This window comes from Podarcis tiliguerta, assembly GCF_965153285.1.
Source record: "Podarcis tiliguerta genome assembly, chromosome: 17".
Taxonomy (NCBI): Eukaryota; Metazoa; Chordata; class Lepidosauria; order Squamata; family Lacertidae; genus Podarcis; species Podarcis tiliguerta.
The window spans coordinates 11,858,082-11,878,784 of record NC_139550.1 but is presented as its reverse complement, the minus strand read 5'-3'; the positions used below and the strand labels follow the sequence as shown (position 1 = coordinate 11,878,784).

Below are 20,703 nucleotides of genomic sequence, written 5' to 3'. Positions count from 1 at the left end.
ATATCTATTCCCTTTTAAAATGTTGTTGTTTTTATTTTGATTTTGCCCTGTGAACTGCCCTGAGACCTCCGGGTATAGAGTGGTATATAAATTCAATTAACAACAACAACAACAAAACAAAACAGGTGATGGATCCTGACGTGCACATAACGAAAAGCAGCAGCCTTCCACACACAGCAAGTCACCATGCGCTGTATGTATTATTCTGAGAGGCAGTTTTTGGTGGTGCTTCCTTAAGCAACAAGCTCTCTCAGGACCCATCAGTCCCAGACATTCCTCTGCATAGCCAGGATGGGCAGCTGGTGAAAAGAATGAAGTTCCTTAATTGCCAAGGGCATGAATCCCAGGGGTAGCAGGAACTAGTGCTGCTGGTAGGATTTAAAAGTCCAAAATATATGTAAATATCTAATGTCCATGTGCGTACACACACACTGAAGGTATACAAATCAGGCAGTCTGAAATGCTTGCGACCACATTGGTGTATTACAGGCGCCCCCAAACTCGGCCCTCCAGATGTTTTGGGACTACAACTCCCATCATCCCTGACCACTGGTCCTGTTAGCTAGGGGTGATGGGAGTTGTAGTCCCAAAACATCTGGAGGGCCAAGTTTGGGGGTGCCTGGTGTATTAGAATAAAAACGTCAAAGCGCTGGCAGATTAATATCTTTATTAGAACTAACCAAAAAGAAAGTAACAAAATAATCAGCGAGCTTTATAGAATTCCTGTTCTGTCTGATTATGTTAAATTAAAAAGGGAAATGGGGGAGTGTTGGGGGACAGGGTACAAAAGCCCCACTGTTGTGCATGGTGCGATTTTAGAAACAGAAAAACTAATTTCAAAATCAAAACAGAGTTCCTTTTGTGACTCATGGAAATATACCTATGGGGTGGGACAGAGGTATGCATCAGGAAAGGGGCCCAGGCAACTAAACAGTATTGCACTCCTTGAGATTTAGTCTTCGGTTCTATTTCTGCTTTTGCTTATACAGTGGTGCCCCGCAAGACGAATGCCTCGCAAGACGGAAAACCCGCTAGACGAAAGGGTTTTCCGTTTTGGAGGTGCTTCGCAAAACGAATTTCCTATGGGCTTGCTTCGCAAGACGAAAATGTCTTGCGAGTTCCTGCGGGGTTCCCCCCCCCCTTTTTCCCAAGCCGCTAAGCCGCTTAACAGTTGATCCACTAAGCCGCTTAACAGCTGATCCACTAAGCCGCTTATCAGCTGATCCGCTAAGCCGCTAATAGCGCTAATCTGCTAATCCGCTAATGGGCTTGCTTCGCAAGACGAAAAAAACCGCAAGACGAAGAGACTCGCGGAACGGATTCTTTTCGTCTTGCGAGGCACCACTGTAATTGCCGTATAGGTGCACCATATCTGATAGTGTCATGTGCCAGAATGACATGTTGAAACGGGTCGTAGAGGACACTTTCCCAGAGGTGTGGATGTATGACTTGGGATAGTTGAAGACTAACCTCTCATTGTGCTATAAAACTTCGGGTTTTTAGAAAGGTTTATTGGGCTTAAAAGCTTAAACCCTGGGGAAATAGTTGTCCTCTAAAATGCAGGGGAAAACCAGTTACTAAAATATTACACAATTCAGTTGGGGGGTGTTTCAGAAGGACTTCATCCATTTTTTAATTTTACATTGACAACCCTGATCGTCATTTCTTCCCATAACAAATCCCACAAAGTAATCAGATGTAGCCTGAACAATCTATTATAGTTACTGTAAAACATTATTAGGAAATGCATCTCTAATTTTAACACTGCTCATGCTTCATTGTAATCTGATAGTGGATGTTAATCTGTAAAAGCAGTACTAGGAATTATATGTTAATGTATGGTAGATTCCCCATTAAAGCTATGATTAATCCAGTGGGATTCTGGGATGTTTGGGGGTGTAATATTTTATTTTACTTTACTTTTCACGATTTTATGTGCATAAAACAAAAAGCATCAGCTCAGATTTGTCCTGCATATTTTCACTTATCTATGATAAAAACCTAAGAGCTGATTGTGTGTTAAATGTAACCTAAGATGTTCACAGAATTTGAGAGCCAGTGTGATTAGATATTCAGTCCAGGAACTGAGAGACCAGGGGTTCAAATTCCCATTTGGCCATGAAGTAACCATGAAGTCCGGGTGACCTCGGACTAATCACTATCACTCAGCCTAGCCTACCTCACAGGGCTGATGTGAGGATATAATGGAGAGAAGAAGCATATAAGCCCATTTAAAGCCCTTGGAGGACAAATGGGATATAAATGTCATAATAAGTAAATACATAACTATAGTTTGAATCTACATATTTTTAAGACAAGCAAGCTAGTGTGTATTCTTTGCTAGCAAGCGGCGGGAACATCAAGTTTCGCACACGCAATTCAACATCTTGCAAGGCTACACTCAATTTGCATCAAGGCACAAACATTGCAATTGGAGGATAAAAGTGCCGAAATAAAGAAAGGATGTGTTCATCTGTTGCCTTTCATCTGCTAGAGAACTATTTCAAAGGCGAAAATGGTGCAGGAATCAGGAGCATGTTTTGCTGGGATTCCAAGTACTGAACGTTCTCCCGTACTGAAAGTAAATGCAATGTAGGACAAAACTGGGTTAAACTTTCTGAGTTTAAAGAAATGTTGGCACATACGCCAAGACACACCATCACCTCTTACCTGCTGCTACCACCCTGGCATCTTCGTGGGCAAAATGCCTCCCAGCCGCACGGCTATCAGGATTCTCATACCACCAAAGCACATGAACTGTGAAAAGAGGAGCAAAACCAAGGTCAGCTCTGGAAGAAGTTTGTCCATGGTTAAGTATAACTGATTCAATTCAAACAGAAATGAAAAATGTATGTGTACTAATGAAGGTTTAAAATGGAATATGGCTAAACATGTATTGCTGAAGGGTTGCTAATATTGGGGTTTTTCCAGTATTGTTTTCTAAAGGACTCTGGGCTTTTGCTGAGTGAATCTAATTGTTGTTTTCTGCTAGTTAACATGTGAGTGTTGTAACCTTAGATCACGTAATGAAGGTATTGAGTTGCAAATCTCTATTTTGAAGGGAACTGCCTTTGAGTCTTGGTCTCCCAAAGTCTATGGAGTGAAGATGTAGATGAAGCTCTCAGCCTAAGTGTCAGGTGTGCGTGCAGGAGCCAGGCCCTGTGACCAATAGGACTCTGCAGGACTGGGGCCTTCCTAAGTTTGTTCTGAAGAGGCAAGGCACGGCCACACAGGTGAGGCCGATTGGTAACTCACAGCACCTGGTGGCAAGAGCCGGGAAGGGATATAAGGTCAGCATTTTCCCTTCAGCTCTTTGCCACAGCAACACATTCCCTGCCTTGCTGTGTTTGACTCCTTGCTTCTTGATCCTCGGACCCCTGACTTTGTGACTCCTTGCTTCCTGTTCCTCGGACCCTTGGCTTCTTGACTCCTGGCTCTCTGACCAGGACTCTTGGCTTTCTGGCTTCTGGATTCTCGTTCTTGCTCCCACCCCGCCATCTTGCCCCCGGTCCCGACGTCCCCAGCTGGGACTTTGATCACCCGTGAACCAGACCGTGACACTTAAGGCCAATGAAGGCTGGAAAGCAGCTTGTGGAGAGAGAGAGAGAGACCTTTGCTTATAGGTCTGTTTGGGTTATTTCATATTTTCTGAGATGTAGAGCCTGTGCTGGACAGCACAAGACATTGTATGAATATTTTTGGATATATCATTTTATATTTCTGTTTTATTTTGAAGAGTTCTGCTAGTAAAATTTGAACAATGTTTTCATGGGTCTGGACAATGCTTCATTTCCAAAAGGAGTCAGTTTTCATGCACCGAGTTACTTCAAACTGCACAATATTAATATCTGCAACACCCAGTTCTAGAGAGGAAGATCCGGGGCGCACAAGTCCCAATGGGCATCTGATTGGCTACTGTGAGAACAGGTTGCTGGACGAGACTTTGACCTGACCCAACAGTACTCTTCTTATGTCTTTATGTAAACTCACTCTGTGCATGTTCAGAAGTACCTTTCATCATTACCTCCTATGCATGGCCAAATATGGGAGGGTGTGAGGATAAATGGAAGTGATTAACAAAGAAGGGGAGAAGTCACAGGATTAAGACAACAGCTTCAAGATATTACTTTCTGCTTCACCACTGGACATAATCCATAGCACAAAGGAATGTCGGTGCATGTCAGGTCCCTCCACAGATATGAATGGAGACCAGCATGTCTAACCGAGCATGACCAACAGCCTGGATAGCTCACTGGGATATTATGTGGTGCTGATAATGCCAAGGTTGCCGGTTTGATCCCCGTATGGGACAGCTGCATATTCCTGCATTGCAGGGGGTTGGACTAGATCAAAGAGGGCCAGATTTGAGGGCCGTGAGGGCCAACCAAGGTCGTTGACCCTTTTTTAGGATTGAAGTTTTTGAGCTTTTTTTTAGGGTTGATTTTTTTTTTTTTTACCCCAGGAAATAATCTGCCACAGGGGCCGGATTACACAGGCAGGTGGGCCGCATTAGGCCCCTGAAACGGACTTTGGACATACCTGGACTAGATGATACTCGGGGTCCCTTTCAGCTCTACAATTCTATGATTCTATGTGTGAAACTACAGATCATAACAACACAGGGAATAGGTTTTGTACCTGTATTAAGTAATCCATATTCTGTATGGAAGACACCAATCAGTTTAGAATAGTCTTTGCTGATGTGCGCATCAATCGCTGCTTTAAATGACTTTCCCCACAAAGCGGGTCCACCTGGTTTCAACTGATAAGTAACCAACTCATAAACTCCTAGACAGGTGGGGTGGGGAGAGGGAGGAGACAGAAATTATCAGCTAGATGGTAAAATACAAAATAAAAAGCTGCTCACCCTATGCCAATATCTTCACCAACATTCCTATTTGCTTCACAATTTATTTTCAGCCTACTTTTTAGTTCTTTGATGACGACCCAAAATCTTATTTCTGCATTTCATGAACATCTATGCTTCCCACTCTTTGAACAGCGTGCTTAGGTTTCTAATTTATTTTTCGTTTTTGAGCAGTTACAACCATGTACCCATCACTGCCAATTCTCCCCTGCAAATCCATATAAGGGTACTTCTTCTACCCTTATCTGTGGGTAAGTGTATTTTAGAGGAGGGGATTAAAAACCTCTCAAGATCTGAAATGGGTGGAACAATTTTATCTCAGGGGGAAGCTACGGATATGGAAAGATATTCTACCGATATGAACGACGAAATATACTGGGAGACATGGACTGTTTTTTGAATCACTATGAAATATGGATGTTTTGAACCAAAGCTGTAGCTTAGGTCCATTAATGGGGGGGAAAGATCAGGCTACGAAAAATTCCACTTCTGTTTCTCCTGCTTACCTCCTTGCATGTCTGTTTTATTTTTGACCAAATGATTCTACTACAGTATGAAGCGTGTTTCAAATTCAACTGCAAACAATGAAGAGCTTTGGCATGGACATAGCCAGGATTTTTGTTGCAGGGGGCAGGCCTTTTGTTGGGGGGGGCGAGAACCTCAGTTAGCTATGTATTTTTATTGATTGGGGGGCAGTGGCCCCCCTGCCCCCCCCGGCTACGCCCATGAGCTTTGGAGTGGCTTCTTCCAAAAATTAGGAATCTGCACAGCACCACGTTTGCAGGGCACTAATCATAGGAATTCCTCTTCCCCCTTGACCCAGTGACCAGAAAGGGCCAGAGCAGCCTGTGGTAACTTTAACCAGAGCTCTCTGGTGGCACAGTAATGTTACTTCTGCCCTCTCCTCGAAATGCTCCCTGAAATTTGTTCCAATACTAAAGACCAGTACCGTATACTGTTAGTGCAGTAAGACAGCTCACCTGGCTTTGGAGAACTCCCGAGCTCACACCAGGGGACCATGTAAGCAATTTCCATATGCTGCTTGTCTAGGAATTGAAGAAGTACTGACAATCTTTCCTGCCATTCTTTATCAGCGACCACAGCTTTCCTTACAGCTCTCCTGTGAGCAAAGTTGTCTATATAAGAAAGCAAAGAAGTGTTAGAACTCCTTTGGCCAGGTTCAATGGGCAGGCTAATAATAATAATAATAATAATAATAATAATAATAATAAATAATAATACAGTGGTACATCGGGTTAAGCCACAGAGCCTATGACTTGCTGATCAGAAGGTTGGCGGTTCGAATCCCCGCGATGGGGTGAGATCCCATCGCTCCGTCCCTTCTCCTGCCCACCTAGCAGTTTGAAAGCACGTCAAAGTGCAAGTAGATAAATAGGTACCGCTCCGGTGGGAAGGTAAACTGCTCTGGTTCCCCAGAAGCGGCTTAGTCATGCTGGCCACATGACCCGGAAGCTGTATGCCGGCTCCCTCGGCCAGTAAAGCGAGATGAGCGCCGCAACCCCAGAGTCGGTCACGACTGGACTTAATGGTCAGGGGTCCCTTTACCTTTACCTACAACAATTGCAGCGAATTAACCTGGCAGTAAACCTTCCCGAAATATCTACAGTCGCTTGAGAAATATCCTACTCGGGATCTGCATAGAGGTCCCACATGGTTAATGCGCTACTGCGCGGTACCTACCATATTTCCAAATATGGAAAGCCTTATTCATTGACCCAAACTCCGCGGTCCAGAATCCAATCATCTCAGAGTGAGCCACGCGAATGTTGATGCTTTTATTGACCATCTCGAGGAATTCCTTTGCCTTTGCTGGTTTGATATCATAAGTACGGAGTTCATAGAAGGTGCCAACATCTTGCCTGGGTCCTGTGGCAAGAGACGAGCAAACCTGATACAGACTTGGCTTAAAAGAGAGACATAAAAGCAAGAATTCCAGTTAGAAAATGAAATGAGGGTTTTGTTTCTAAGTTTGCAGCCATGCTAATAATTATTTGGATCAGTAGTATGCTCTATTACAAGGTATAGTTTTAGTATGTGAAGCTGCAAATGCTTCTTTAATTTTTTAATCTACTTAGTGCAACAAACCTAAATTAATAACAATAACAACAATAATAACAATTAACAATTTATTATTTAAACCCTGCCCACCTGGCTGGGTTTCCCCAGCCACTCTGGGCAGCTTCCAACAGAATATTAAAAACACCATAAAACATTTCCCTAAACAAGTTTGATCTTGTTTGCTCACTAGCTTTTCATCTTCAACGGCTACACATATAAATTTAAATTCATAGCACATCCTGAAGACAAGTTTGGGGAAGAAAAAACAGCAGAGAGAGAAGAATCGCATAAAAACATTTTATCAACTTCCTTGAAATTTCCCACCTTTTCCTGACTTATTCCTAAATTCCAAAGGACAGCACTGGGTCTTACAATATATTTTTTTTAAATGCTCTGTAATATCAACAGAAGGAGAATTCTGTAACTTGGGCAGTGGTGAGGGAGAGACAGTCATGGGAACATCTGTCTTTAATCCAGTTGCCTTCTGATGCACATATGGTCTCGTGAAAAGGGCATCCTCAAAAAGATTCATTATCTTGGAGATTGTAATAGGATACAAAGAAGCGAGCGCACTGGGAAACCTGGAGATTAGGATCAGTAGCTTGAATCATTTCCGCAAGAGAACAAGGGGCCAGTGTAGACCCTGAAGGGCAGCAATACAGTGGTACCTCATGTTACAGACGCTTCAGGTTACATACACTTCAGGTTACAGACTCCGCTAAACCAGAAATAGTACCTCAGGTTAAGAACTTTGCTTCATGATGAGAACAGAAATCGTGCTCCGACGGCGCAGCGGCAGTGGGAGGCCCCATTAGCTAAAATGGTGCTTCAGGTTAAGAACAGTTTCAGGTTAAGAACAGACCTCCAGAACAAATTAAGTACTTAACCCGAGGTACCACTGTACTGCCAAGGGGAAGAAATTGCCCCTTTGCAGTGCAGAGTTTGCAGGAAATATCTCAACGCAGCAATGCAATGTGCTGTGTGTGCGTTTTTGGTGGGGCCTTTGCCAATGATCACCTCTGGCCTGCAACCTTACGGTTGGCTAACCTTGACTGCAGTTCTTGAGCTGAAGAAGGTGAATCACCTGTATCTTAAAGGCACAGGGGCCAGTTATAAAGCTGGAGATCCAAACCGAATGACGCAACTAATCTAAGAGAGTCAGCGATGGTTGAGATTCATACTGAAGGAATATTATTCCGTTCCAACGTGCCTCTGCTTTCCTCCCCTCCGGGCAGGCTCCTGCACCGTTAAAGATTCACGTAGCAGGCAGAAATCCAACAGGTAGCACCTACCCATCTTGGGAGCGCCACACACCTGTTGGGTGCCTTCCTGTCGTGCAGCTCTTATAGGCAGGGGGACCCTACAAGCGTGTCTGCCTCCCCACGTGGCAACTGGGAACCTTCCTTTCCCCAAATCCCGGGTGTCTGAAACAGGAGCTCGCTGCGTGAAAATGAGCAGGTGACGGTTTCCTCCTACCCTTCCCGGAAAATGTGATACGGTTAAAAATGGTATGGTCTCCATACCCATGGGCGCGTTTAAATGCACAGCTACACGGGGGGGAAATAAAGCAGTTTAAAAGTTGGCAGCCTCGTTCCCGATGGACTTGGGAAGTCAGGAGAAGAAATCTGAAGCCTGGTGCCTCTTTCCCGGCTTTACCTGGGCTTTGAACCCCGATAACGCAGCTCTGCGGAGGGAGCCGAGGACGCGCGACACCATCATGCAGCGCCCGCCGTCAGCTTTGCTGCCAAGGAAGCAAAAGGCTCCTTGCACCGCTTCGCTCCGTCCCTTTGCCTATGGAGGCTGCAGGGAGACAAAAAGACTCGTGGCGCTTTCCAAGAATAGCAGCTGCAGGAAGATCACCAAACCGGGAAGGTAGACTGCAATCGTCCATAAATGTTTGGGGGTTCCAGTTTGGTAGGTAGAACGCTTTGCAAACCAGAAGCAAACAACTCAGCTGTTGTATCCAAACAGATGATAATTGCGTGCCTTTTTTTTTGTATTAATGCCTTATGGTCATTCTGGAAAGATTGGGTAAGGGTGATAATAAATGAATAAACCTGTTTGTCGACTCACAAGGCTCTTCTCCCGCTTTGAAAAGAGGCAGAAAGATTGATCTCATCCGGACTGTGTTGACATTTTTCGTTTCAAATGAACAGGATCCAGTGGATTCAATTGGCGTGCGTGCACCACATACAGTACTGCGATTGATTTTGTGTATGGGGTGTGTGTCTTACCTGGTGAAATATACTCAGAGTCGCAAAGTGATTTCATGCTCTTTATTCAGCTCATAGTGGTGAGGAGGAATGAATGTCCCCTCAAAGTATCTGCTTTATATACATTATTTACACAATAGGCTGCACATGATTGGCTAATTCTGGAATTCTACTGTAAGCCAATCAGGTTGTGGATTCACTTATATCTGGAGCATGATTGGTTGGTTCCTGCCAACCAATCATACTGCTGCATTGTCCTAGGACCAATCCGACTGCTGCATTCTGAATCCTATTGTTCTAGGACCAATCAGACTGCTGCAGTTTGGATCCTATTCAACTCAGTACATAACACCTGGGTCCCCCAATATTTTATTCAAGAGTTGGCACCCCACTTCCGTGGTGCCAAAAAGGTAGTTTGTCCACCTTTGGTCCCCCACCCCCCTGCACTCAACAGTGGCTCCTAGATGCTGTCAGCGTGGACTGTGGCCATCCCAGGAAATGGCTAAACCAGGTGAGGGTAGCAGATGGGTGTCAAATCCTTGGTGAGTTAGGGACATCTCCTGCATGTGAAGACAGGCTCCGTCAGATTGAGTGGACCAGAGCCATAGTGGGTCCAACAGTCAAGAAGGTGGTCTTCACATGCTGTAAAGGGAAGTGAGGGGCTACCTTCCCAGGTGGGCAGATGGGGCTCCTCCACCTGGGAAGGTAGCCCATTTAGGAGAAGGAAAACTCTGATCCTGAATCTCTGCTGCCTTGCTACCTTTGAAGGGCTACCTTTGAAGGTGACCCGGAAACTACAACTAATCCAGAATGCGGCAATTAGACTGGTGACTGGGAGCGGCCACCGAGACCATATAACACTGGTCTTGAAAGACCTACATTGGCTCCCAGTACATTTCCGAGCACAATTCAAAGTGTTGGTTCTGACCTTTAAAGCCCTAAACGGCCTCGGTCCTGTATACCTGAAGGAGCGTCTCCACCCCCATCGTTCTACCTGGACACTGAGGTCCAGCACCAAGGGCCTTCTGGTGGTTCCCTCACTGCGAGAAGCCAAGTTACAGGGAACCAGGCAGAGGGCCTTCTCGGTAGTGGCGCCCTCCCTGTGGAACATCCTCCCATCAGATGTCAAAGAGAACAACAACTACCAGACTTTTAGAAGACATCTGAAGGCAGCCCTGTTTAGGGAAGCTTTTAATGTTAGATGTGATGTAGTACAGTATTTTAATATTTTTTTTGGAAGCCGCCCAGAGTGGCCGGGGTATAAATAATAAATTATTATTATTATTACTTGCAGGACACCTTCGGGAGAAGAAAAGGCTATGGAGGCAATGCAGGAATCTCACCTAGATCTGAGTTGCAAGCAGGGATATTTTTCTAGAAAAAGAGGGGCTGGAGCTCACCACAAACTTCTCCCTTGTTCTCTTCAAATGTGAATGGCGCCCACCTGAGAGGTGCCGGAATGGGGTTCTGGTGAGCTCTGGCTGAAAGGGGAAAAAAAGCCCTGGGTGCAAGTATAGTTCAGTTGGTAGAGCATGAGACTCAGGGTTGTGTGTTCGAGACCCACATTGGGCAAGCGATTCCTGCATTGCAAGGGGATTGGACTAGATGACCCCAAGGGATCTCTTCCAACTCTACAAGTATGATTTTATACATGACCATCCAGCCTCTGTTTACAAGTCTCCAAGGAAGGAGAGTCCACCACCTCTCATCTGCTCCGCTGTTGAACAGCTTCTTACAAAGAGGTTTTTAGGAACGGGGCAGGCATGTACTTGTTCCTTTTATTTCTTTCCCTCCCTCGCCCATGCTCAGCTTTCTAACTGCAGGCTGACAGTGTATGTGAACGTAATTTGTTTTAACTACTCTGTAAAGGTGGCCATGAAGCTTAATCTTTTTAGAACAGGAAACATAAGCATATTGCTGCAAAATAGCCAGTGGGGTGTGCCCATCCAGCCTGCCTCCGAAGGACATTACAGAAACAGAAACACGCCTTTTCTTCCTGTGTCAGCAAGTATGGATGTGCTGCATTGGGATGGAAAATCCGCTACAGATTTTGTTCTCTGGGACCATCCAAAATGGCTGCAGGAGTGGGAATATTTGCCACGCATCGGTTTGGGCCAAACATTGCAGACTGTATACATAAGTACAGTGGTACCTTGGGTTACAGACGCTTCAGGTTACAGATGCTTCAGGTTACAGACTCCGCTAACCCAGAAATAGTACCTCAGGTTAAGAACTTTGCTTCAGGATGAGAACAGAAATTGCGTGCCAGCAGCGTGGCAGCAGCGGGAGGCCCCATTAGCTAAAGTGGTACTTCAGGTTAAGAACAGTTTCAGGTTAAGAATGGACCCCTAGAACAAATTAAGTTCTTAACCCGAGATACCACTGTACTATATCACAGGCTTTAGGGATGTTATGGATTGGGGTGGGTGGTTAGGCTACATGCCAAGACTCTTCTAATTCCTGGATCCAGCGAGTAAGAATTCAAATTCCTGGACTAGCCTGGGTAGCATCCTGATGAGGCAATAGCCTAAGTATGGGCCATTAAAGTAACAAAGGAAGTGGCTTTGTGCCAGATAACAAACAGATGGGCCCCCTCCCTCCCTTAGCTAGCTGGTAGTTAGAAAAGCAATGACCAGAGTGGATAGTTGAGTTATGTTAGCTTAGAGCTGGAAGCAAGGCTGGGAAGGCAGAGAATCAGCTGTGTTTATTCCAGTGAGTTCCCTTGTTCATTGAAGGCGGTGACTTGCTCATTTGTACCGATAGATTTTAACACAGTGGTTGTAGCAGTCGGTGACAGCTATCATCCCATGGTCCAGCATGGAGAGTCCGCTTGGTCCTTGCAGGCCCTCGTTCACCAATACTGTACTGAGGGATGAGTCGGGATTAAACATCACAATGCAGTTTTCTCCTTCGTCGGATACAAAGATGTTCCCGTGCCCATCCTCACAGATGCCAGAAGGGTTTTCGAAGGTATGAACACGTCCGTACCGCGGCCCTATGGTCCTTTTCACCTTATTTCCCCTGTCGAGAACTTTGATGCAGCAGCCCTGGTACCTTCCGAAAAGCTGCCCTTCTGTAACTAAGATTTCGTTGTTCTGTGGGGGCAAAGTTGTGGAGCGAAGGGGGTGGAAGAGAGAACAATGTTAACAAGGTCTTAGAAAAGCCACTTTGTAACTCAAGAAACAGTGCCTTTATTTCTCACCCAGCTATCCCTCCCACCTTCCAAAAGAACTTAGGGAGATATCCTCACAACAGCCTTGCAAAGTAGGATCTGGTGAGAGTTAGTAACTGGCCCAGGGTCACTGGGGATGAGGCTCTGAGCACAGAACAAGTCCTGAAGTTGTGACCTGAGGGCCGTCAGGCAAGGATTCAACCTGTGTGATCCAATTCAGGCTTGCCCAAAGGACGGAACTGGACAAAGAACAGACAAATGAATTCCTTATCCTAACAGACCAGGTGGAAGACTAGGTCAGGTGATACTCTCTGTCCTGAAGAACTAAGGGACTTCTTGTTTGCTCTCCTCCTTTTTCTTCATTCTCAACTCCACATGATCCAAGTCTGACACCCTGTGGTTTCTGTGGCTGTGCAGAGATTTGAACACCAAACCTGAGTCCAGTGCTCTTCTGACACTATACCACACACTGCCCCCCCATAGGGAGAACCAAGTTTGCCAAAGGTTTAGGCAGAAACCAGCACATGCTTCACCGGGATGCGTATTGGATGGAAACCTTTAGTTGGATGATTCAGAGAGCAAATGTCCACCTACTTCAATGGGCTGATACAAGTGAGATTAAATAGGGAAAAGAGAATGCAAAGAAACAAAGAAGTAGCCAACTGACAGGGCCAGAAAGCAGTTGGGGCCGCTTGAAAATCTTGGCCCCATCTACCGTAGGTCCATCCAGGGGCAGTTGTGAATGCCATTCATATTGCATCCAACCCTCCAGTGGGATCCACATCAACATCAGCCATGCCCATGTACATGCACATTTCTGCCTGTGGGTCAGAAGGACTCTGTGCACATAGAATCATACAATTATAGAGTTGGAAGGGACCTTGAGGATCATCAAGCCCAACTCCCTTGCAATGCAGGAATATGCAGCTGTCCCATACGGGGATCAATCCTGCAACCTTGGCATTATTGGCGCCATGCTCTAACCCTGGAGTCAGCAAACATTTTCAGCAGGGGGCCAGTCCACCGTCCCTCAGACCTTGTGGGTGGCCGAACTGTATTTTTTGGGGGGGAATACCGTATTTTTTGCACCATAACACTCACTTTTTTCCTCCTAGAAAGTAAGGGGAAATGTCTGTGCGTGTTATGGAGGGAATGCCTACAGGTGGCGGGGGGGATCTGCTGCAGTCGTGAGCAGAGGATCCATGGTTCCCCTTCCTTCCCTCCTCCGTGGCTCGCTTTGAAACAGCAAAGCGGGAGAAGAGCCGCTGAGTGGGGAGGAGAGAGGGACAGAGAGCCTGCTTCTTTAAAGGAACAAAGCGGGAGAGGAGAGGAGCCGCTTACACGAGTGTAAGCAGCTCCTGTCCGGTTGGCTCCTTTAAAGCAAGCAGGCTCTCTGTCCCTCTCTCCTCCCCACTCAGCTCGCTACATAGCAGCAAAGTTTTTCAGCTTGCTAAGCCAGGGAGGGGATGAGCGGGGAGGAGGGTGAAAAGCAGAGCCTGCTTGCTTTAAAGGAGCAAAGTGGGAGAGGAGAGGAGCCTTCTCCCCTTATACCCCTCTTCTTCATTATTAGCAGCATCCTCCACCACCCCACGCATGCTCCTTGTCCCTTGAGTTCTTTTCTTTTCCTTCCCTCCCCACTTAAAACGTGGTTACAAAGCACGGATCCACATGGATCCTCAGGATTTTTGCACTGGGTCACCCCAAATTCACCATCAGATCACATAGCATGTCCATAGCTACATCTTGCACCAAAGAAATCATGCACCCACTGTTGCCTGGGGCTGCAGTGGTGCAAAAACGTGGTTACAAAGCATGGATCCACATGGATCATCAGGATATTTGCATTGGGCTACTCCAAACTCACTGTCAGATCACATGTCTGTGGCCACAGCATGAACCACAAAAATCATACATACACTGTTTTGTTTAGAATATTTTTTTTCTTGTTTTCCTCCTCTAAAAACTGCGTGTGTGTTATGGTTGGGTGCGTGTTATAGAGTGAAAAATACGGGTAAATGAAGGAATTCCTATGCCCCACAAATAACCCAGAGATGCATTTTAAATAAAAAGACACATTCTACTCATGTAAAAACACACTGATTCGCAAACCATCTGTGGGCCGGATTTAGAAGGCGATTGGGCTGGATCTGGCCCCCAGGCCTTAGTTTGCCTACCCATGCTCTAACCCATGGATAGGCAAACTAAGGCCAGGGGCCGGATCCTGCCTTCTAAATCCGGCCCACGGATGGTCTGGGAATCAGCGTGTTTTTACATGAGTAGAATGTGCACTTTTATTTAAAATGCATCTCTGGGTTGTTTGTGGGGCATAGGAATTCGTTCATCCCCCCCCCCCCAAATATAGTCCAGTCCCCCCACAAGGTCTGAGGGACAGTGGACTGGCGGCCCCCTGCTGAAAAAGTTTGCTGACCCCTGCTCTAACCAAATGAGCTATCTGTGCATCAAGTGAAACATATTCCCCACTTGGGCTCATGGGCACTCAATATGGATAATATGTGGGGTGGGGGGAACCCCCAACCAAAGGCCTTTCCTGAGGCCAGTCAATTTTATATCTGATGAAATGGTTCCATTGTTTTTAGGGTGCATATGTTGTTGTTTTAGAGTTGGTTGAATCGACTTTATTGTTCTTAGATATTGTGTTTCTGTGGGGGGTTTTTTTAATGTGTACATTGCTCCAGTGTGAAGCAACCTATCAATTTGATTAACTTTGAGCCGATCAAAAGGCATCCATCCAAGCCAAAGCTCAGCACATATATCTCGTTGAGATATGTTCTGGTTTCTGCCTGCATATTTCACAAACCACAAGCTCTGTAATCCTTTTCTCTCTCAGTTGCCTTGCTGGCCCGATCAGTGCAAAGATCCATCCAGCCCTCTAACACTCAACCAGGTGCTACAGGTAAGGTTGCGTGGAACCCTGAGCAGCTGGGATGCTCAAGCAGTCCTTTACAAGGGTGCCAAGAGAAGTAAACAGAAGGAGGTCCTCCTGCTGCCTTCCTTTCCAAAGCCCCAAATGCCCCCATTTCTCTAGTTGCTGCCCACTTCACCGTCTAAACTTAGGCTAGAGGCTTGAAGCATTCTGTGCTACCGACCAATAAGCAGAGATCTGGCCCTTCTGGGGTCTCATACTGTACCTTATTGGCCGCCACCCGCACCGGCCTATGAAACCCTTCTATGGAACTTGTCTTCAGAACGGCGTTCATTCTCCAGTCCACTCCAATGATGTTAATTTTCCCTCCGTCACTCCAGTCTGTCACTGCAATTTTGTTCGCTTTCAAGAGGGCTATCCCATATGAATTGGGCCAGCTGATTTTCGGAGACTTCAGCTCATGGATCAGCTCCCCATCTTTGCTGAAAAGCTGGATGATTCTGGTCCCGTTGGTAACGAGAAGCACGCCATTTTTCATGCAGGTAATGTCTCCCAGCCCTTTAATTGGTTCGAATCCATAAGGGAACCTTTGCTTAACCTGACCATCTGCGCTATAGATCTGGATCTGCCCAGTTCCACTGTCTTTCACGGCCAAGTCACCTTCGGGAGTTGTTGTCAGGCTGTTTGGCCAAATCAGCTTGCCGGGGATTGTGCCATATCCTCCCACTATCTTTTCTAGAGAGTTGTAGTGGATCTTCTGGATTCCGGAAAGTTTCCATTTGTTGTTAAATCTGAGAACTTGTTCTAACTAACAAACAGAAAAGGAACAGACAGCAATGAGTCCGATGGCACCTTTTAGGCTAGTGAAAAATATTTTGTGGCCAAAGCTTTTGTCCGTTAGACGTTCCACTTTGTTCAGATGCAACAAGTGGTCCCCTAAATTAGGCTCAGGCTGAAGAAGAATGCTACACCTCTAGCATTTAAACTTACAAAGCAACGGGGCATATTCTGGACCTCTTTAAAGTTAAGGTAAAGGGTAAACGGATCCCTGACCATTAGGTCTAGTCATGGCCGACTCTGGAGTTGCGGCGCTCATCTCGCTTTATTGGCCAAGGGAGCAGGTGTACAGCTTGACATGTGGCCAGCATGACTAAGCCGCTTCTGGCGAACCAGAGCAGCGCACGGAAATGCTGTTTACCTTCCCGCCGGAGCGGTACCTATTTATCTACTTGCACTTTGAGGTGCTTTCGAACTGCTAGGTTGGCAGGAGCAGAGACTGAGCAACGGGGGCTCACCCCGTTGCGGGGATTTGAACCACTGACCTTCTGATCGGCAAGTCCTAGACTCTGTGGTTTTACCCACAGCGCCACACACAGCTAATTTGATCCTGCATATGAACTCTTGCTTAAGAACATAAGAATCATATTTCAAGATCCGAACAAGAGTCCATCTAGTCTTGCCTCTAATAGTGGCTAGAAAGACGCCTCTGCAAAGCCTATATGTGCAGGATAGCTACCTTTTGTTGTCATTAGTCCCCAGCATAAATGTTAATTAAGGGTAACCTGTATCTGCACATGGAGGCTGCATTTGGGGCTGCTTTGTCTATTAGCCATCGATGGACTGTTCCTCCTCGAATTCATCTCAGCCTTCTCCAAAGCCCTCTTGAGGCCAAAGCAAACAATCCATTCTCCATCTGCTTGCTAGCAATACAGTGGAGATGGCATGGGAACGTGAGACTACACGGCTCTGTCTAGCCAGTAGGGCTGGGCGATATATCATCCAAACTGGATTTGAAGTCCACATCGTGGTATCGGTTTCCTAATTTATGACCTGGCAAAATATCGCAGATTGTGATATCTGTTAGGGCCAGGCGATGTATCATCCCAAATCAGTTTGAAGTCCATTTTGTGATACGGGGTTCATAATTTTTGTGACCTGGCAATATATCACAAATCATGACACGTGTGTGTGTGCTAGGCAAAAATCACAAGGTGGGGAAAACCGTGAAGCCAGACAGTGCCTCTACATAGCACCATCCTTTTTTCAGACACCATGATAAATCACAATATTTAGCTGGAGGTAGGTAGACGTGTTGGTGTGATGCAGTCAAAATAAATTAAAAAATTGTCCAGTAGCACCTTAGAGACCAACTAAGTGTGTTCTGGGTATAGCTTTTGTGTGCATACACACTTCTTCAGATAACTTAAAGGTAAAGGGGCCCCTGACGGTTAGGTCCAGTCATGGATAACTCTGGGGTTGCGGTGCTCATCTCACTTTATTGGCCAAGGGAGCCGGCGTACAGCTTCCGGGTCATGTGCCCAGCAGTTTCCAGGTCATGTGGCCAGTCATGTGAACCAGAGCAGCGCATGGAAATGCCGTTTACCTTCCCGCCAGAGCGGTACCTATTTATCTACTTGCACTTTGACCTGCTTTCGAACTGCTAGGTTGGCAGGAGCAGGGACCAAACAATGGGAGCTCACCCCATTGCGGAGATTCAAACTGCCGACCTTCTGACCGGCAAGCCCTAGGCTCTGTGGTTTAACCCACAGCGCCACCCGTGTCCCTTCTCAGATATCTTAGTTGGTCTCTAAGGTGCTACAGGACAATTTTTTAAATTTTTAAAAATGTTTAGCTGGTGATATACATATCACAATGCTGAAAACCAGACAGCGCCCAGGCCTGCTAGCCAGACAGTGCCTCTACATAGCTCCATCCTTATTTCACACACCGTGATTAATCACAATGTTTAGCTGGTGATATATATCACAATGCTGAAAACCAGATGGCGCCCAGGCCTGCTAGCCAGCCAAGCAACCCATCTGGGAGCCAGAGGAAAGCAAAGCAAAAACATTCTCAGTTTGGAGAGCCACCCAGTGGAAACATGTGGCAGTGACTGTAATGGCTGTGGCGGGGAAGAGACAAGCTGCTGTGTGTGCTTTGGGTTGCAAGAACTCCGGGAACAAGCTGGTGTGACCTAAATGGGAAGTGATGGGGCAGGATTTGGGGGGCAGAAGCCCAGAGCACACCCACCCACAGCAAAGTCAGCAGGAGGGTGCCCCAATTCCTAAAGTAATACACAGTTCCATCTCAGGACACAGTTCCTATAAAACCTTAAAAGGAGCCTCTGTACTGTCACTGTTTTGCAGGAGGCATTCAAGCAGTTTACAGCCTTTCTCAACCTGTGGGTCCCCAGGTGTTGTTGAACTACAACTCCCATCACCCCTAGCTATCTACCTTTTTTAAAAAAAACAACTTTAACTTTTTGTGGTTTAGAAAGTAACAGGGCACAGGGGAAGAAATGTCATGAAAAGACCGGGATGGAGGAATGGTTGGTGGGAAGATGTGTAAACAGTAAAGGGACCCCTGACCATTAGGTCCAGTCGTGGCCGACTCTGAGGTTGTGGCGCTCATCTCGCTTTGTTGGCCGAGGGAGCCGGCGTTTGTCCGCAGACAGCTTCCGGGTCATGTGGCCAGCATGACTAAGCCGCTTCTGGCGAACCAGAGCAGCGCACGGAAACGCCGTTTACCTTCCCGCCGGAGCGGTACCTATTTATCTACTTGCACTTTGACGTGCTTTCAAACTGCTAGGTTGGCAGGAGCAGGGACCGAGCAACGGGAGCTCACCCCGTCACGGGGATTCAAACCGCCGACCTTCTGATCGGCAAGTCCTAGGCTCTGTGGTTTAACCCACAGCGCCACCCGCGTCCCGATGTGTAAACAACCGGCAAGCAAATCAGAATGAATGCAGATAAATGTTGTTGTGTAACTGCCCTGCACACAAATCAGAACAAAAGCTCAACTGAGAGCAAATATAACCTAACCTCCAATGGAAGCTTGGTGCAAGCAAATCAGGGTGAATGCTCAATTAAATGGGGCCCTTAGTGAATTCTGGAGTCTAAAAACTATGCCACTGTGTGCATTTATACAAATATACATGTGCACAGAGTAAAACAGCTAAATTTCCAGACCCTCCAAGTGTTAATATTTTCCAGGGAGCATCCTAGATTTACAGAAGCCATCCCAGTTTCTGATTTGATCCCAGAATGCCCCGTTTTCCCTTAGGATATCCCTATTTCCATCAGAGAAATGTTGGACGGTATGGAGTTATATGGCAACCCCAGCCATCTGAAAGTAGCCCTGTATAGGGAAGGGTTTTTTAAATGTTTAATGCTTTGTGATGCTTTTAAACATATGTTGGAAGCTGCCCAGAGTGGCTGGGGCAACTCAGTCAGATAGGCAGGGTATAAAAGGTACCATTACTATTATTATTATTATTATTATTATTATTATTAGATAGGACATCCTGATTTTCATCAGAGAAATGTTGGAGGTTATGCACCCAACCACACATTTTCCAGAGCTACATTTCTTAGAGTGGTTTAACAGCCAATCCCTCTTCCCAGGGAAACACCCAATTATTTGAGAATGAACCCTATTGAAATCTACTGGGCTTAGTTCTGAGTATACATCTACCGTATATTTCGCTCCATAAGACGCACATTTTTCCTCTTTAAAGGTAAGGGGAAATGTCTGTGTGTCTTATGGAGCAAATGTGTGGTCCCTGGAGCCAAATCGCCCGAGTGTGGCGCGCGCTGTTACCCCGCCCTCCCGGGTTGCCAGCAGCCTCCCCTTTCCCCTGAAGCCCCTGGAAGGTTTGGGAGCAGTGGGCAGGCTGTTCGCCATTGCCCCGTGCTCCTGGGCTGCTCTTTGGGAGTGGGGGAGTCACGCCGCTCTGCCGGCAGCCTCCCCTTTCCCCTGAAGCCCCGGGAAGGTTTGGGAGCAGCCGGCAGGTTGTTTGCCAAGACAGGGGAGAAAGAGGACGGAGAGGAGAGGGAGAGGGGGTAGGTTGCCGTGAGTGGAGAGTCATGGTAGAGGGCAAAGGAGAGGCAACAGCGAAGGGAAGAAATAGCAGACGTCACCTGAGGAATTTGGGCGAAAGGGATGGAGAGGAGGAGGCTGGAAAAGGGGACTGTGCTGCTTGGGGAGGGGGAGAAAAAAGTGAGGAGAAGGAAACCCTCCCAAGCTGTGATTCAGAATATTTTTTTTCTTGTTTTCCTGCTCTAAAAACTAGGTGCGTCTTATGGTCAGGTACGTGTTATGGAGCAAAAAATACGGTATTTAACAGTAGCTGGAAAATGGGGTGATGGAGTCTGCTCAACTACAGGTCTACAGGGTCAAATTACCTCTTTGTGCATAGTGCATGCAGAGCAGGGTAGATGTCCCAACTCTTATACATCCAGGAATCCGGGTTCACCAAAATGCTGGCACACTGCCCACTGGCCTCCCTACGGGCTCTGTTCTTCTCTTGCAAGCTGCCCATCACGGCTGCCTCCTGCTTCCCTTCCTCTGTACACCCCAGCTCCCTGCCCTCTACCCCCTCCCATTGTTACATCAGTGTTGCAAACTTGCAGAGGCAGGATCAGGATCCAGGTAAGGCACATAAAACAATCAAGGCAGGTGTTGATACCTGTTCGTCTTCTAGCTCCTT

At 46.5% G+C, this 20,703-nt stretch overlaps 2 protein-coding genes and 1 long non-coding RNA gene across 4 annotated transcripts in view; 1 reads left to right on the top strand and 2 right to left on the bottom strand.

Annotated features, from left to right (window-relative positions):
* The window catches only part of LOC310668040, a 1,372,673-nt gene that overhangs the window by 1,125,025 nt on the left and 226,945 nt on the right, over window positions 1-20,703 (top strand). The gene's annotated exons all lie outside the window — the stretch shown is intronic.
* Window positions 651-8,756, bottom strand: LOC310667762 (protein NipSnap homolog 3B-like). Of its 2 annotated transcripts, XM_083420690.1 has the most exons (8): window positions 8,603-8,756; window positions 6,569-6,791; window positions 5,848-6,003; window positions 4,639-4,788; window positions 2,671-2,757; window positions 2,180-2,575; window positions 1,346-2,030; window positions 651-980 (listed from the first exon to the last, which is right to left on the bottom strand). In XM_083420690.1, the coding sequence occupies exons 1-6, from the start codon at window positions 8,663-8,665 to the stop codon at window positions 2,499-2,501; spliced, it is 756 nt and encodes a 251-aa protein (XP_083276816.1). In that variant the 5' UTR covers window positions 8,666-8,756; the 3' UTR covers window positions 651-980; window positions 1,346-2,030; window positions 2,180-2,498. The 2 variants fall into 2 exon arrangements, with proteins under 2 accessions (XP_083276816.1, XP_083276815.1); XM_083420689.1 differs by having other exon boundaries at window positions 1,346-2,575.
* On the bottom strand, window positions 11,839-20,578 carry LOC310667722 (E3 ubiquitin-protein ligase TRIM32-like). The gene is made up of 3 exons (XM_083420602.1): window positions 20,399-20,578; window positions 15,481-16,023; window positions 11,839-12,254 (listed from the first exon to the last, which is right to left on the bottom strand). The coding sequence occupies exons 1-3, from the start codon at window positions 20,408-20,410 to the stop codon at window positions 11,907-11,909; spliced, it is 903 nt and encodes a 300-aa protein (XP_083276728.1). The 5' UTR covers window positions 20,411-20,578; the 3' UTR covers window positions 11,839-11,906.